Below are 18,954 nucleotides of genomic sequence, written 5' to 3'. Positions count from 1 at the left end.
CACCTCCAATGGAACTCAGCTCTGAGTTCTGTGTCTCATCCTACACAGGTCAGAGAATTTTCACCAGGTGGCAACAAATTTCCACTGCCACCATCCCGGTTTGGATTTCAACTTCTGAAAGAGTAGTCAAAGGCTGTTATCTGTCCCCTGAGCCACCCAGACACGTGTTCACACTGCAGTTAAAGGAAGAGTGGTCTGTAAAGTGCAAGTTCTAAGGCTTTGTAGAAGGGAGACCTGGAGAGAGCTGAGACCTGAGCCACATTATCATCAATGCCTGCAAAATTACAATCAACACGCCACTGCAGAGCTAATAAATGAACACATGGGAAATCATGTCTTGAAAGGCTTTGCTGGAACAGAAAAACACTCAAAGACAAAAAGTGAAAAGCAAACATTCAAACTTACAGCAAAACTTTCTGGAAAGAGTGAACCTTGTGGACAGCAGGTAAAAACCGAAGGCCAGTGTTTGATATTAGCCTAAGGGGAAGAGAAGATGAGGATTATTCAGTCTGCCCCTGGAAAGAAGACAGCAATTAATGAAGGAGAAAGAACATTGGACTTAAAATGGTTGTCACAAAAGGCAGAGTTTAGCCACAAAAGTGGGGTTTCCCTGTAGGGAACGACATTGTAATTTAAAAAGGTCCTTGTCCAAAGTACAAGATGAATTTTGCCCCACAGAGGTAAAGGGAGAAACCCTACCTTGGATGATAACACAGTCCCTCCTGGTGATCTCAGTAAATTGTCCATGTTAATTTCCCAACAATATTCTAAGAAATCAACTGCACTGACATGGGCTAATTATTTTCATAGTAGCTGTTTTATGACAAAAGTGTTGACCCACCACAATTTTAACCTTCTACTATAACAGAGAAAAAAATAATTCCAGGGGAAATTAATTGATGAATTTAGGAGAGAATTAGCACATTTTACACCCCAGCACCTTTGATAGTGAGGAGCCAAGACCATGGGAACATTTCAGCAGATTGTGCAGCTGGAAATGGACCCAAGCTTCTGTCCTTAAATACCTTCCCCCCTCCCACTGCACTGACCATCACTGGCCTCTGCACTGTGTGTGGTTCCTGTCCATGAAACACCACCCCAGAACTGCTGACTCTGAAGAACACTCCTGTGCTCACAGCCAGTGAGGTCACAGGCATCCACAGAGATGGACCAAGTCTAATTTGGTCAGGTTTTGTCATCCAGAGGAAGGACAGGAAAAATGTCATGTTGCCATGCAGCAGGAGATGACTCGTGGCTGCTGATAGCAGATTGCAGGAGGGCTGAGTGCTGGAGGGAGGAGCTGGACTGGACAGGCCTCTGAACATTTGGGAGCTCTTTCTAGACACCACAAAGTCTCATGTTTACCTCACCAAAAAAAGAGAAAATTTGGATTCTTGAAAGTTTGATTTTATCTTTGCATTTTTAATATAGGAGATGGTAGAGAAAGTAACCTTTCACTGAGGATATTGGTTTCTTAAGGAACATAGGATCCATAAGTTGTTTTTTTTTATTCTGGCACTTAGAACAATATTCTTTTATTATTAGAAGTGACTTTATTTATTTATAATTTTTTTTTTTTTTTTAAAACAGAATAATTCCTGAATAGCTGAATTGTGATCAAAGGACTGGTTGAGACTGGAAAAAGGTAACATTGTTCATATGATATTTTTTTATGAACCAAGATTATTTCAGGAGAGTTGCAGTCTTTCAGGTTTCATAATTTGAACTGAAACAGAACGCCTCCATGTGACAACCAAATCCTACATTTGGGAACTCAGGGTGACACAAAAGTCCATAAAAAAGTCATTCACTTGCATAAGTACTGCTCTGAGCCCCCTGAGATGCTATCTGGATGCTATCTGGGTATCCTCAGATGCTGAAAAGCCAACTTTGATCTGTCTCATCTTGTAACAGAAAGCAATACTTCATATGCAGGGAAAAATTAAAGTAGTATTAGTGAATATGCAAGAAGCCAATTTGGGAAAGTTGCTGAAATGTCAAGACTGCTTCATCTCAGGATTCAGAGTGGTCTGACATTGCAGCAACTTAAAAATAACAGCTGTCACATGTGACCAAGAAAGCTCCACAAAAATGCCTTTGAAAAACTATTCCATATAGTTAAATAGAAAGCATGATTAATGAAGCAGGTGGATTATGCAAGGCCCTCGCTACTTACAATATTTCTGCACTTACACTTCGTAAAAGGACTTTGCCAAAAAAAAATTAGAAGCAATAGGAGAAGAACCTGTAACTCCCCCTTACAATACTTTAAAATACACTCTCTAAATTACTGGAGATATACAGGGTTTTAGTGGAAAGCTGCCTTTAATTTTAAATGAGTCATATGCTAAAAATTCATGCAATCCTCTTTTACAAGCCCCTTTCAAACACAAATTATGGCATACATTTCCCTTAGTAGGAAAATGAAGGAGGAGACTCCTGCCAAGTAGTGCGTGGCTACTGCAGGACAGAGAAGACATAAGAAGCTTTTCTTTCTACAGGCCTTTCCTGAGAAAATCTCAGTCCTCATGGTGCAGCAATGAAAGGTGACAGGACTCTAACATCTGCTCTTCAAACACTGCTCCCAAGGGCAACTTAATCCCAGCATATCAAAATTCCACATTGGTTATCATGACTTTTACCATACAAGTGAGAAAAACCCATCCCCAATGCCTTGGGTTAGTTCTGATTTTTCCCATAATTTTGAAGTGTTCAGGGCTCAATTTTCACTGGTGTCAACTGAGCAGCATGAGATGAAGAGGGAAGCATCTTTGACAAATCACTACATATTGAAGTAAATCTACAGGTGACACAAGGCACTGATTGCACAGAGGCACAGAATGGTGATTAGGAGCAGGAGAGGATGTTCTTTTAATTAAACGCAGAAAAAAACCTGAAAAAATATTTAGCTAGACTGCAGCCTAGATCTTCCCTCTCTTTTTACTCCACCAGCAAATCTCCAGAGGTCTTTAAGTGGATAATCTTTTTAGAATGTAGATAATCCAATTTACTGAATATCTTTCCTGCAGGACAGCTTTGTCAATATATTTACCATAAAATGTATACATCCTTAGTAGCCTCACTTTAAACAAGTGTCCTCTTTAATCTGTGTTATAACTGAGTCCCCCCTTGCCATGCATAAACAGCTTGGTGAGAACCTTTTTTTGTCAGATGGCTGATGGCTGCTTTCCAAGGTATTAATTGTCTTTCTGAAAAGGCTTACTGGAGTCAGCACTTAAGAAAACAGAGCACCACAATCAGCAGAGAAAAAAAAATAAAAAATTCAGAAAGTAATTCCTGGAAGATTCTGGTTGCTTATCTCCAGATATAGCAACATGTCTGCTCTTTTTTGTGCCAAATTGTAGGAACTATTCTGACAAATCTGGGGACACGGTTTACTTCATCAATTTACTGTGGGTATTTGCTAAATTGCAAACTCAAGGTGGGCAGAGATAAACACAACCTCACTCGGGAAGCATTATCTTTGTGTCCCTTAATCACACTGGTTACTTGATGGTGCATGTGAGCCTGATTCCAGTGAGACATTCCTCTGATTCATGTATCCCAGGCTTCTTAAATCTGCAGTTAAATGGTCTTTAACTGTGAGGCTGCCACGCCACAGGAAGGAGTGGCATCACTTCTTTTTATTGAACTCCAAGAAAAGGGTCTGTAATTGTGTGGAATTTGCTGCACCTGCAGATTTGTAGATTTGTGTTTAAGAAGCACCAGGCAGGTACAAGCAGCTGCAAGACTTTGGAGTTGGGCTCTGCTCCTTCTGCAGGCAAAAAACATGGTTTTGGGACCTACATTTCCCCTCCCCTCCAACAATTCAGCTGTATGCCCTCAAAATCAACCTCAAAGGAGTGTTACATTCAAATCTTTGTATCAGAAACTGAGATTGCTTAATACAGGACATTGACAACCCTCAAAAATGAACCAAAGGACATAGATTACATATGAGAACTGATTTTGGAAAGAAAATGAGTTTGAAAAGTCACCACTACACTATTAAAGAGACTATGCCACAGGTCTCCCTAATGAGAGCCAGATAAATAATCTTGTACCCATGAAAAGGTCAGTAAGTTACCATTTTGAAGCAGTCTGTCTCTCTGGCTTATACCCAAGAAAACCAATTAGCAATTCTCTTCTCTGCTTCTAAGAGACTGGTGGGAAAGCTAAGGTTGCCTGTTTCTAGAAGGTTTAGGCTATGCAGCACTGTGTTTTTTCAGCATTTTCCTCTCCTTTGTGTTTTGGCCATACTGGTAATGATGATGCAGAAGACGAAGGGAGTGGGCTGAGGAGGAAATGTATTTGCCTCCAAGTTGGCAAAGATAAAAGCATACTAATATTCAAAAGCTGGTGGCCATAATGAGCCCATGAAGCTGATGAGGGGACTGACAAGGCTAGCTAGAGCTTCTTGCCTGCCTGTAAACATGACCTAGTGGCTATTCAACTATTTTTGTAGAAACACAGAGAAAAAAACAATGTTTCAAATTCAAAAACAATTTCAAACAATGTGTTGCAAAGGTCACTAAACTAATGGGCTGTAGTACCTGGGCTCAATTTTGGACATTGAGACTGATTAATTTTTTTTCTCAGTGTTTTCTAAATGGAAACCACCAGTAAATATAATTATTTTTTTTCCTGAAATATTTTCTGCATTGTGTTTTAAGAGTCCTGCTACAGCCACAGAACTGTGTAAGGAATCAGAGCAGATGTCTTTACCCTGCTAGGCTGTCCCCATAGATGGGAGCTTCAGAAGAACCACAATGATCCAGGAAAGGGCAGGTACCAAGTTCTTGTGCTTCGAGATGCTGGTTGCAGCTTGGTCTCTCTGTACCTCCTTACACAGTCAGACAGAATCACCTAATCTGTTATGTGACAAGATATTGACAAAACCATGTGCTATTCCTTCCTAACTTACAGCAATTAATGTGAAAATTAGGCAGTGATGTACAGGTTTACAAGCTTCTAGGTTTTACAAGTTTCCTTTCATGGCCTTAAAATTTTTAGCATTTCTGCAATAGCTGTTCCACACAGATGCTTTACCCTTTTATGAATTATTTTAAACTGTGGTCCCACATGTTTATAGCCTTTTGTTTGTGTGTTGTATAAAAAACCCTAAACAATCTCCACAAAAAACCCCCTAACTGAACTGAAAAACCATCAACCTATTAACCTCCTCAACATCTTACCTTATATTTTCAGCATTGCCTCTTCCTTGCATGTCACAGGAAGGTGAATATGAGGACTGGGTTACCTTTACCAGATGCTGTTTTACAGCCTTCCATCAAGGTTTCTGCTTTCTCATTAAATTAACTATCCTACCCTTTCAAACAGCAAAGCTTTCCACCTTTTCAGTTTCCAAAAGGGCAAGCACCAGTCAGTGAAGCTGGGGGATGGAGAAAATGGCATCTTTCCTCCAGAAATGTGGTGAGAACACCAAGGTGTGGCTGTATGTAGAGAGATGATCTGTGTGGTGTTACTCAGCATCACACCCGGCTCATTGGGTGTAGAAAGTCCCCAACAAGAACTTTGTGTCCTGCTCCTGGTCCCTGTGCTGGGAAATGATGTAGCTCCACTGAAGCCAACAATATTGCACAGATTTATACCCCCAGCACATCTTCCTCAACCCTTGTTTTTAGAAAAAAACCCACATTCATCTGTTCAGAAGCTCCAAGCCAAAAAACCTGCACCTTTTGTGCTATCTATAGTCATGCAAGACTTGGGGGTTTTACCTCCTAAAATGAAAGCACAGAGGGGATGCAGCATAAATCCATTAGTGGAGTAAACACCAAAGATGGATTTTGTGAACATAAATTAGAGAAAAGCTTTGCCACAGGGATGAACATGAATTAAGGGGCTGTGAATAAAACTAGAGGAAGCTTTCTAGTCACCAAATCACTGGGTTTCTGGAAGAGCTTCTCCTGGAAAATGGAGGAAAGAAGGGAACAGTGAAGAGCATCAAGAATGTCAATAAAGCAGTTAATTAATGGGATATATGAAGTGGATCTGAGAAGAAATAGGATACAGCAGCTGGAGAGCCTCTTCTAGCCCTCCTTTGTCTCACAAGAGACAAAGCCTTAAAAAAAAATTCAAAATGCAGTTTCTCTGATGTCAACTAGCAAATAAAACTAGGTGAAGAGGACAGAGAAATGGTCAGGTAGACAAGCAATCCTCTGTATTTTCAATCTGCTGCTTCTATAGGTCATAGGATTGCTGCTGCAGCTGATTTTTTACATAGGTGGAATCTCTGAATGCTTGAGTCAACATGCATGGGAGTGTGGAATGACATGTGTTCAGAAGAGCCAACATCCACTAGTACCAAGAGAAAAACGTTCACTATTTCAGAATTTGGAGTGTGAATTTACCTTCACCTGTGATTTCTGTGTCCCACGTTTAAATGATCACTGAAATTAGTGTGCTCTTTTGTGTGTCCACATTTCTTTTTCTTCAATTTTGTGTGAGATAAATGTCTCATTCTTTCTGCCCATCTGTACATCTGACAGCTTTACTCCCCATGTCAGCTTGTTCTGGGGATTTTACATGGGATAAAAAAATGCTGTGGTTTTGTTCTTAGGTGGCCAGAGCTACTCAAAGACAGCAGCCACTGATGAATGACTCAGGCTTGAAACGGGAGGAAAAAGGCACATGATTTCTCCTCATGACAATGCAAACTTAGAGCTTTATTTCCCCACTGCCGAGAGAAGATCTGTGTTTCAGTTATGCAAACACAAATGTTAAAGTTTTCCAAAGTTTGCCTGATAAATTTGATAAAGTGGGAATCAGTCAAAATACTGGGAAGAGCGAAAATCCTACTCCAAATCTAGCCATATATTTCAGTTCAATGAGGGTTTAAACTATAATGGCTTCTGTAGTGCTAAATATACCTTATCTCCTAAAGTCCAAGTCTCAAACCTCAAATCTTAAAGAACAAATTCAAAGCGATGCCCCTTGGCATTTTTGAGCCCAGAACCTGTCAGATACTAGTGATTTTCAGAGACTTTAAACACTCCTTGGCTTACTGGGAGCTATGCTTATCAGACCACTGACCTGATTTCGTACTGTCTTTATGAAATCTCTGACCAGCCAAATTAAATTAAATGCTTACTTTTATTGAAGTATATGAATTTATTTATTACTTACTGAAATGTAGAAACCCTGACTGGGGTTCTTGCACCAGTAAGGAAAACAAGGCTTCTTGTATGAGTAAGGTTTCTAGTGTCAGTCAGGAAAATCAGGCAGGGTTTATGTGCTCAGGTGGACAGACACACAAAAGGTAAGTTGGTATCCTGCTGGGTGAATGAACTGCTCACCAAAGGGCACCATTTGAGCTGTATAAACTGCCACCATTAAAACCAAGTAGTTTTAAATGGAATTCATTGGATTTCATTGGGGTTTTACGCAGAGGAGAGATTATTAATTGTGTTAAAACCATGCACTAAAAGCTGTGAAAATATATTTGAGTAACCAGCTTACTTGAAGGATGCATTTAGTTACCACTGAATTTTGACGCCAACTCCACAGAAGCTGATGTGGCAACTACAGTGGTGCAAATGGCATTCTTGATGAGGCTGGCTGAGGAAATAAAGCTGCAGCATTCATCAATATGTTTGTATTTTCAGGATCTAATAATCTCACATCAGGAATTTATGAACACCATGGCTATAACACTACCTTTGCTAAAGAAAAAATAATTTGAATGCTTAGCACCATGTATATGACATATAACAGAAGGCAGCACCATAGCAAAGACAGATGAGAGATTTTTTTTTGTGTCCCTAAGCTCCCAGCAGGAATTTCAATCTAAATTTGTATCTATAGATGTAAGAAAAAGGTACAGCTCCTCTTCTCATCACTCATTTTCAACCTGTTGCTTAGAAAGGCTAGAGGAACTTGTGTGTGTGTTACTCTTTTGTGGAAGCTTTTATCTTCAGCTTTTCTGAGGACTCTGCAGGCATGACAATGTGTATTGACAATGTGCAACTGGTAGTGAGGAGAGGGAATCATCCTGTCTTATCACCCAAAGTGCTCAGCACCAGCTGGACAGACACACAGGTGTGTAATTCAAAGTGACTCTAGGACTTGTAAAGAGCAAAAGATCTTACAAATATCTGAGGCTTGGAAGGTGTTGGAAGGCATCTTTATCGATGTACACGAGGTTGTTGGCTTTCTCAATTCTTCTGCAAAGAGGAAATGAAACATCAGAGAAAAAGATATCAATATATTTATCTTAAAATTGCGTTTGTCCCAGGATGTAGTGGAACAATATGCTGAGATTTTCTTTTTGACAGCAGAAGATCTGGATGATTTCAGGGAGCAGCCTACCATAGACAGACAAACCCCAACACCTTTTGATCCTGGCAGTGATCCGAGGATACATTTTTGCCTGAGCAGGTAAAGAAAGTACAGCTAGATAAGAAGATGGAAAAGACAAAGGGAGATTTCAAATACTCCTATAATGCTACAAATTCTTCAGTGCTTACCGGAACCAAACTGCAAAACCTTTGATACTTGCCTATAATGAATCTTTGTAATTGTCTCCTTTGCATTTAGATTGCTCATTACTTACATTTCATGTAGTTTGGGAAGGTTGGAAAACACATTTGCTTCTATGACCTCCAAGGCATCATTCTGTGAGATCTCTCTGAAAAAATAATTTAGAAGTCAAGATATTTCAAGTCATGGTGAAACAGAAAATGGAGAAGTGAAAAAAATTACAAAGAACTTCTTCTCAGACTACTGATGTGTTTTAAACACAAGGTGGATATTAGATAAGGAAACAGCAACACTGGTGAGTACTGCTGTGGCAAGAAACAACAACAGCCAGGAACAGAGATCTGAGGCTGGAGACTGTGTCTGTAGCAGCAGCCCTGCATGTCCTGCTGGCACCATTCCCTGTGCATTAGAAGTCAGGGTCTATCCATCATGGGCTACTGGACTTCTGACATTACTAATTACTGATGGAAATTTAATGAAACCTTTTAACTCAGTGAAGAAAAGAGGGGGTGAAGGTGACTGAAAGCAAAGACAGCTAAAAAGTTCCCAAGAAAAATGACACAACTTCAGCAGCCAGATACTGCTGTCTTGACCCAATGGGAAGTACAGAGATTAAAACTGAGCCACCAGCAGGTGTGCCCTTGCTAACAGCAGCTGGAGACCACAGAAGTGAAGAAGTCTTCCTTGAAGCAAACCCTATTTGACATGGTCTGTACACAGTTAATGCCCACTTGCAGCCAGAGAACTGCAGAATAGAAATGGCCAGTTTGCTGCTATCACCACACCAGAATGCATCTCCAGCCAGTCCAGAGCACATATTTCCTTGCTTCCTTAATCTGTGGGATGGCAAAACCAGGGCTGGGGCTGTGCTGTAATTTAAAGCTCAGGAGTTCTCCCGGTGGATCAAGTGGGCATCACTGCAGCGTCCCCTGTCCCAGTCACATCGCTTATCCTGCCACTGACCAGGAAGGTCGAGGTGAAGACAGCCATGCCAAAAGATTCCTCACTGCCATTTCTTTTGGAAATGGTGCCAAAATGTTATTTTCTCAGGCTGAGGTCAGCTGTAGGAAGTAAAATTTGTAATACAGCTGTAATTCAGTGATGGTGTCATGGTCTATTGCATTTTAATCATAAGGTAACTGCGCGCATCTTTGGAATGAAACCTTGGATAAATAGATTCCAAACTGGACAAAACTTGTTCCTGGATATCTTGTCATTTTGAAACGATGATGGTTGCAAATAGATTCAAATAGACCTGAGGTAAAGCAAAAGATTGTAATTTCAGGTGCACAGTCAAAAAGTAATCACAGAAATTAATCAGAGGACTATAAATGTTTTCTAGTCTCTTCTAAGTAACAGCTGAACCATACCTGACAGATTACCTGCCTATTTAAGACAAACAAAAGCCTTGCAAAAGAAGATATTTTCACCTGACCTTTCCAGTTTTAAAAAAATGCCTTAGTGATTTTATATTTTTTTAGTTTAATAAGAAGTTTTCTCAAGTTTTTTTGTGGAAGTAATCCAGCTCTGCTCTGCTGCAGGAGCAAGAAACCGGCTGGAGAATAAGAAAACAAAAGTACATGAGGACTGACAACAGGTGCTTGGCAGGTGCATTGAGGACCTTTGGGTTTGTTTAGCAGTGCTGAACCACCAGCACACATGTGAGTGTGTTCCTCTTTATTACTTTATTTCCAGCAGCAACAAAATGTTTCAACTGAGACAGGGATTCCTTCATGCTGCATGAGACACACAGCCATTGCAAGGGATGCTTCAAAGAATTTTTATCAACTTCCTTTTTTTCTTTAAAAATAATTACAAAATATAAGTAGAAATATCCAGAAGAATGGAATGGAATAGAATGGAATGGAATGGAATGGAATGGAATAGAATAGAATAGAATAGAATAGAATAGAATAGAATAGAATAGAATAGAATAGAATAGAATAGAATAGAATAGAATGGAATGGAATGGAATGGAATGGAATGGAATGGAATAGAATAGAATAGAATAGAATAGAATAGAATAGAATAGAATAGAATAGAATAGAATAGAATAGAATAGAATAGAAGCAAACACTCTCTACAAGGTACTTATATAACAGTATAAAATTCGCTTGCCTAACTACAGTCTCGAAAATTTAACAACATGGGAGGTGTCTCACACTTTTAAGGTTTGGTTTGGTTTTCTTCATGCTCTTTTTGGGTGGCCACATGTATATTTGCTATACCTCACAATCTAAAAATCAGTTTTCTAGAAAAAAGCAAATCTTCAGAAGAAGCAGGACATTATTACCAACAAATACACTTAGCCAGAAGATACATCATGCCACTAAGAAGTTCAGGGAAAAAATGTTGCAGATGTGGTGGCTATATACAGGGAAAAAAGGGTTATTAAGAAACCATAATACAGTTGTGACCTCACCCAGCAGACAGTGCTGCTGAGGGTAATAATTTTTTTATGATCCAATCTGCTATCTAACTTTGGAACAACTTGGATGACACAGCTTTTTAAATGGATTGCTTAAAAATGAATGTTTCTGCATCAGAAGAGTGTTTTGACTTCCTAAGAGTGTGGTAGGCTATTGGCTTTGTTTTGATTCAAGAAATGGAAGATACAGATCTGATTAAGGTAGGGCACAAGCAGGCCATGGCACTCTGGAAGGCCTGGAGGATGCATGGTGAAGGAAAGGAATGAACAGAGGTAGGAAGATAGGAATCTCTAAACTGCTTTTGCAAGATTAGGTTTTTAAAATAGTAAGTTTTCTAGAGAATATATTTTAAACAGAATTAAATAACAGCTGTGTGAGAGGGTTTTCAGAGATGTGGGAAATGAGTTGGCGTTCATTCCAGCATTCCCATTCACAGGCACAAAGGCAACAGTCTTTTTTTTTTCTTAAACAGGTAATGGAAATATGGACATATATAAATATTCCATTTACAATGACTTTTTTTTGTCTTCCAGCTGAAGCAAACCTCTTTTGCAGCTGTTGAGGTTATGGGCATCTCAAGATCAGCAAAAGGCACAGAAGGGAAAATTGTCAGTGGCAGAAAGCAGTAACCCTTCTGGTGCTGGGCTGCACCCTCTGTGTTCAGGGGATTGCAGTGGTGAGGGAAAAGACCCTCTGTCCCTTGCAATGAACTGCATCCTCTGCTCCACTCTCTCCAGGAAATCCCATTGCTGATGACTTTATTTATCATTGTTCTTTGCAGATGAATCCTGGTTTTGGTCTGCAGATAAACCTGACAGGACTGTTGTTCAGGTAAGAAGGTTAAATAAAACAAAACAAAAGCATTCTGTTTAGGAGATCAGTCACACACTCTGAACAACAGGCAGCACCAGTCTGGGGTTTGTTTCCATAATTTGTGTGGACTATTTATTCATACCTAGCAAAAAGTGCACATCTGCTCCTGAAAATCCCAAACAACACTGTCTTGGATACGGGTATCCGTGACATTAAAAGTGCAAACCACTGCTGCTCATATCAAACAACCAACCCAGCAGACTCAGATCCTCTGCAGAGGAGAGCAAATAATACCTGAGGCAACAGCTACTAAGAGAAAAAAGGGATTGCTGGCTAGTGTTTGTGCAAGTGATTTGTCTTACAGTATAAATACACACAAACAGATGATTGCTCATAATGCAGATCTGATTATATGTCATCAAGAGAGAATATGGGGCTGTTATTACATTGTTTGTCTGGAATGAATGCCACTATTAGTGCTACTGGTAGCTATGTCAGGAAACTCAGCTGGCAATCCCAGCATCACTTCTGAAACAGACAAGCCTTGGAATAGATGGTGTGCAAAACAGTCAGGGGCAATTTCTTAAAACAACCCCAAATATTCCAACCACTCAGTGGTTGCAAGGCGCTTAGGCATCTGCCTGAGCTTAGTTTTCACTACATGCAGAGTTGCACTGAAATCAACAGTGATCCTTGAAAGCATAAATTGTTTACCCAAATACAGCCTAAAAGATGAAAATGCATTCAGTACACACATTTTCCAAAGGCACAAAGGAAAACTGGTTTTATTTTTCTGCAAGGGGAATGTAAGACTCCAAGATGTGACACCACATGATTAAGGGATTTCCTCTAATTTGCCACTAAAGCAGCAGACTGGAATCGTTATTACCCATTCCCCAGCAACTGAGTGCAGTGTATCATTTCCACGTGAGACAGTCAGAGCCTGTGCTAGAAGAGAGAGAGATGGAAAATAATTTAATCTGCCTGCAAAGCTGCCCTTAGGCAAGGCCAGGGGTACAACTTCATGACATCTGTGGCAGAGCCCAGTGTGATCCACAGGAAGGATTCCTCTTCAAACCCGCTGCACTCAGAGCACAACTCGTAAAAATCAAGATATATTGAAAAAAACCTTTTAAACAATTCTGTTAACAAGGGACTTAGGCTTCATGACAGCTTCTTTCTAGTCCACTAAAGGAAAAGTCTCTTAGCCTAACCAAAGTCAGAAAAAACAAGACTGTATTAAACACACAAACTAATGATTTTGGGGCCATGTGGTCTCATATTTCAAAATAACGAAAGAATAATGGACAGGAAGTTTATGCCTTTTATGACAGGAATTCCTTTCAGGATCAGAGTGAAGCATGCAGGGATAGGGTAGAGGGAATTCCTTCTCCTGCTTGGAAATATGACTGTTTAAAAAAAAAAATGTGTGTGTTTGTATATGTGTGCCGATATACAGATACAGAAGGTCAGCAGAGATCAGCAAGTGGTAAGTCATGTCAAAAGAAGAGCAGAGCACACAAGGGGGAGAAGAGCAGCTTAGATCAGCATTAGCCCCTTACATGATGCCCAGGGATGTGTGATTTTGAGCACGAAGACCTTGTAATTCCAGCAACAGGAATGACAGGGAGAAACTACTGCCCACCTGGTGAGCTTGGCTGTCTGACTGCCACAGTAAATGTGGGATTTATGGATTTCTGCATTTCTCCTCCCTGTGGTGGACTAGCAGAGGGGACTGCCTTGCCTGTCAAGGCTTCTCTGGTCCTTGCTTGGTGTGTGCACCTTGTCCACAGATGTAGCACACATTGTGAAGAAGGGATTTCCCTTCTCTCCAGGCACAAGGTCCTACTCTGTGGTCCTGGTGGTGACTACATCCCTGTAAACTCCTACAGGCTTCCTTAAACTCTCTTCCAGAGCACAGACTACACACTTGATCTGCTCACCTTCTATTCCCTGTGATAAATTATAATTGTGTCTTTATTGGCTATTATCCTACACCTTTAATGCAATTTTTCTGTGGCATAGCTATCTTGTGGATTCCCATGAATGCTTTTCTTTCACTCTAAAGGTACCTGCAATCAGCAGTGCTACTGGAGGTTTAAGGTACTGATTCCCAGAGCAGGTGGCCTCACTGTGCTCTCTGTACTGCTACAAATCAACAGCATTGTGTTCATTTAAGGGACAAGAGAAGGGAAAAAAGTCCAGCAATGATTATTTCCCCCCCTTTCTATAAATATAGATACACTTTAGAGCAATTTTCCAGGTCAGTTTTACTCAGTGGTTTGACTGATACCACAATTTATGTCAAGCTTCAGAAGTAAATGTGGTGTTGCCCAGGCAATCCTGCCCAGCGTTCACTGGGTGAGCCCCCACGGGACCAGCCTGAGATGTGTCTGAACTCAAAAATCAAACACCTGGCTACCTCTGTCTCTCTGCCATGGATGGAGTGGCTCTTCCTTCTTCAGCCTGATCAGAAGCAAGCTGATCTAAAATCTACTTTTGAAACCTTCCCTCTAAAGTGACAGCAAAATACTACTACATTGATTTAAACAGGTTACAAAAGAAAAGCCATTTTTCTTAAAAATATTAGAGACTTTTGACCTTTAAAAAATAGATAGTTGACACTTTCTCCTGTCACTTTTCCTTGTGAACATGAAAAACTTGTCTCTCTACCATGATTTATTGAACACCAGGGAGTTACAGGGTAATATCTTTTAGCAGATATTGATGTTTCAGAAATGAAATCAAGGACTGACTCTTCTCATCATCTCTTTACTTTGCTGAAGATACACACACGTGTTGTACTGGCCTTACTAAATAAGTGGAAAAGCCATTTAACCAACTGAACACTAATAGCAACTCCACACTTAGAGCCAGATGAGTTGCATGAGTTTTTCAGGGAGATTATCAGGAGGTGCCAATGTTGTACCTTCCTGTCTTCTCCAAAGGGCGTGAAACCACGTTCTCAAATAAATCCCTGCAGTCATGGCAAAAAAATAAAATGCAAATTTCTGCAAGGCAGAGAGAAGCAAAGGGGATTTTATTTCTATTGGTGCTTTAGCACCATGCCAGCAATCCAGATGAAAGTCTGTGGAGAGTTTGGTTCCTTCAAATTAATTGTCCATGTAAGGGTTTTAAATTGGTCTCTCTAATCTGAAAAAACACACGATTAGTCTGCAGAATTGGGACTGATAACAACCAGATCCAACAGACGAAGCTGCATCATTATAAGAATTGATTTTATAATCAGTACAGTTTGGGGGGGGGGGGGGATAGATATCTCTTCATACTCCAGAACTAAGGGAGTGTTTTATACTCCTTTTAGTTTATTGCCAGCAATGTTGAAAATGCATGAAACTTTGTAGGATCAAACAAGAAAAAGGTTCTGTGGAGGAAATGGCAGCTTTCCACAGAAATCTGACTCTACACATGCAGCCCAGAGAGAGATGGGGCTTAGAACTCAGTGCCCTCCAGCACCGGGGACAGACATACCTCCTGCTCCTGGCTTCAGGTATTACTAAATTTTGTCTTTGACTATGAAAGCTTGCACGGAAGACAGAAGAATGTGTGTAAAATAGAAACACCCCCTCAGTCAATGGCACTTTCCCTCAGCCATGATGGGCTCCAGAGGATGTTGAGACCATGCTGGCAGACAAATATGGGTGTTCAGCTGAGCAAGGGACCTTCTCTTTCAGAGGTGCTGATATTCCTAAATTGCATCTCTTTCCATGGAAATGAGCAAGCAGCATTTATTGCTACTTATCTTTTATTACTCCTCTCTTGCATTTAGTAGCCAGCTAATGATGAATAGTTTATTAAGATAACCTGGGAAGATGAAGAAATTGCATTTGAGATAATCATTCAGGAGTGCAGCAGAATGAGGAAGTGCAGGAAATAATTTCTGGTAAAAATCAATAGGCAGACTGGCTTGGACTGGGAGAACATGTGGCTTCCAGAACCCAAAGTCTAGTGACAGCCCTTCCAAACAGATCATCCTGAAGCAGATGCTCCCAGATACTTCAGCAGACAGTTTTGAAATGTTTTAAGGAAGCACACATTCATGAGAGGCCTCTGGAGGACAGTTCATTACTAATTCAAAAACATTACAGAAACAGGAATATACACAATAACAAGTGCTTCAGATAGGCACAATTAAACATTTTAGCTAAGATAGGAAATTAAAAAAAAATTATATAATTCTTACTCCTCAATTTTTGTATTAAAAATCCTTCCAGAACACTGAGTATTATTCGCCAGAGCAAATCGTACAGTACATACACCCACTTCAATGAAAATAAATCTCCATGACTTGATCCATCATAAGAAAAATATTAGCATTGCCTAATGTTAAGCCCAATTATGAATACAGACATCATCCAACAGCTGCCAGCACCATGCACTACATCTTTCAAATGTTCTCCTGAAAGGATTTAGGTTTCTCTTATTCAGTGTTAAGGGTTCTCCCTGCGAAATATTCTTTTCCAGCTCAGAGCTTTCCTTGTCTCTTCTTCTATTTGCATTCATTCTTCCCTTCCATAAAAGCTACTTACTATTCTTATGTTTCGTGTCTAACTGAAGCCTTGACCCTTTATCCCTTATCCTTGAGCTTTGACACCAGGCTCAGCTAAGATGGTACTGCATAAATGTTTGTATGATTACATATAGCCTCATCAGGGAAAATGATATTCTTTTATGCTTCCAAAGTTAAATCCAAACCTCTGCCTTGCAATAGACTGCCAGAGGAAAAAACACATACCACCAAGACTAAATCAAAAGCTTTACAAAACAAGTGTGCAGTGAGATTTATTGATCTAATTATGATACCATCATGAGCAGAAAAGATTACCATTAACCCCAAATCAGCAGGTTCTGTATTGGAGGATGCAGAGATGACATGCAAACATGGGAATTACACACAAACTCTAACTCTTTTTCCAAGTGGCAGCAAAGAGGAGCCTGAATCAAAATACCTAGAGTCTTACTTTACAAATAACTGAACAGCTGTCCACTATGAAACCTTGGAAAATCATATGCTTCCACCTGAGTTATAACCCTTATCAGCAAACACTGCAAGGCTGCACACAGATAAGAAAGTCTTAATGGGGAAGGGAAGATGTCATTAAACTTGGGCCAAAATTCACTATAGTAATATGTGTCTGTGTTTGTGTGTGTATATGTACAATATTCCAATAAAAGCAATATTATTATTATTATTATTATTATTATTATTATTATTAATAATAATAATAATAATAATAATAATAATAATAATAATAAACCCAAGGCCACAGGGTGTGGTCAGTGAGTTCTTACTGCAAGCAGGCAGCAGCTGCCTTTCTGCACATCTCGCCCTATTTACCAGGAGGCTGCTGCCACCACTGCTCTGTAACCCACTCTGGAGAAGCACTAAACAAAGAAAGGCTTCCTGCTCCTGTGGGGCTTTCACAAAGAAATCCTAAACTGGGCCCAGCCCTTAGATGGGGAGCCCTCAGGAAGAGCCATTCCATAGGAATGAGGCAATACCCTCGAGAACCCAGAGCAATTCTCATCTGCTTGGGAACAACCCATTCCTCCTGGGTCAGAGTACTTTGCCCTACCTGGGAGCCCTTCTCCTCCCCACTATCCTGGGTCGTATATAACTGGGGCATAGAAAGAAATTTGACCTAGACATGATGCAAAAAGCCCCATTGGAATTAGCTCTTCCTTCTTCATCAAGAGAAAAGAAGAATCTTCCAACCCTAGCCATAGCACTAAAGAAGGAGGCCAAAAAAGTAATGTGGCTTGAATAAAAAATATCATGTTTTCCTTAGTTGCTGTGTCTATTCCTTTGTTGAACAGAATTGCATATACTTATATTTTTTCTGTCTGAGTTCCTGTATTGACATAAATAAAACGGAACTTACAGTGTTTTCACTGTAAGTTTGTTTCGCACGCAAGCCTGGCGAAACGTTTTTGTATTTCCAGTAAAATCTTTTGAGAAAATACTACTGATAATGGGGAGAAACAATTCCTGAAAAGATTCCAAACCACAAAAATTGCCATTTGGAAAAGTCATGCTGATGAAACATACTTAAAAAATAAATAAAGAAAATTAAATCCATCATTTCTGATAAATATCATTGCTTTAGTTGAGACTGAAGAAGATTTCAGACTCTGCAGTGGGAGGAATGAAAATCCATTGGTTTTAATAGTGGATCTATGTTTACATTCTACATTTTAGAGGAGTGCATATTTTTCTGCAATTTTGAATAAGTGTTTTCTCTAGAAAGCACACAGCTCAATACACAGAACACAGAAGTACACAAACTTAAATGCAATCCTGTGACAGCAAATTAGCTCAGATTTAAAGGAATGTTTTTTGCATGTTAAATACTGAATTAAAGCTAAAAGAAAAATGATATACTGTTCTTCCACCAGATGGGGAAGAAAACATGCATTTTTGAATTATTTTAATATCAAAATGAAGAAACAAATATAGCATAATATTATGGAACGTGATCAGAATTCCTTCTGAAAGATGATTTATCTTGAGATTACTCAAGTTTGGACCAGATACCTGGACAGAAAGGCATTTTTCTTACCTGAATAAAGATACAGCAAACAGAAAGCAACCAGCAGCACCAGTGCTCACCATGTTCTTCTACACAAAGGTAACAGGGTTGCATTATACTCTTTCCATCAGTTCCAAGACGGCTCTGCAGCGAGGCTCTGGCTAAGAGATTCCCCAAGTGAATCCCTTGTGCTCCATGTGAATGTCTTTGGTGAGGACAGACTATGCACCAACTTAAGTATGTGGGGTTTTCATTTTTGTCTTTGCCGTGGAGGCTGAATTAATGACATCATGCCTCACATCAGGTGTTTCAGATTTAGTTGATCCTAATGAATTCAAACATATTTGTATATTTTGATTTGTTTTTGGTGTGCTTTTTTGTGTGTTTGTTTTTTGTTGTCTTTTTTCAACTAGCACACACTTCTAATCAGTTTTGCATCTTATTTTCAGTTAAACGAATGAATCCCTGAGCATGTAAGTCCCAAGAAGCCACACAGAGTATATTTATTTATGACACCTGTTAAAAGAGTTTAATTCTGCAAAATTACTCCACTTCTGCTCACTTTTTTCACTTTGTGTGCTGCTAATGTCAATTTAAGGACATTCATCCACTGAAGACTGAGAGGGGCAGAGGAACGCCCCTGGAGTTCAGGTTATGACCTG

The 18,954-nt window shown here is 39.8% G+C and overlaps 1 protein-coding gene across 2 annotated transcripts in view; it reads right to left on the bottom strand.

Annotated features, from left to right (window-relative positions):
• Window positions 1-18,954, bottom strand: part of FSHR (follicle stimulating hormone receptor) — a 78,602-nt gene that overhangs the window by 17,421 nt on the left and 42,227 nt on the right. For both annotated transcript variants that reach the window (XM_005523257.3, XM_088052850.1), the window contains 3 exons: window positions 8,573-8,647; window positions 8,109-8,183; window positions 406-477 (listed from right to left, as the gene is read on the bottom strand). In XM_005523257.3, coding sequence (XP_005523314.2) covers window positions 406-477; window positions 8,109-8,183; window positions 8,573-8,647 — 222 coding nt within the window. The remainder of the gene's footprint in view (window positions 1-405; window positions 478-8,108; window positions 8,184-8,572; window positions 8,648-18,954) is intronic.

This window comes from Pseudopodoces humilis, chromosome 3, assembly GCF_049639895.1.
Source record: "Pseudopodoces humilis isolate 2021_Gansu_Grassland_sample_001 chromosome 3, ASM4963989v1, whole genome shotgun sequence".
NCBI lineage: Eukaryota > Metazoa > Chordata > Aves > Passeriformes > Paridae > Pseudopodoces > Pseudopodoces humilis.
The sequence above is the reverse complement of the archived record's forward strand: the minus strand, read 5'-3'. Positions and strand labels throughout refer to the sequence as shown.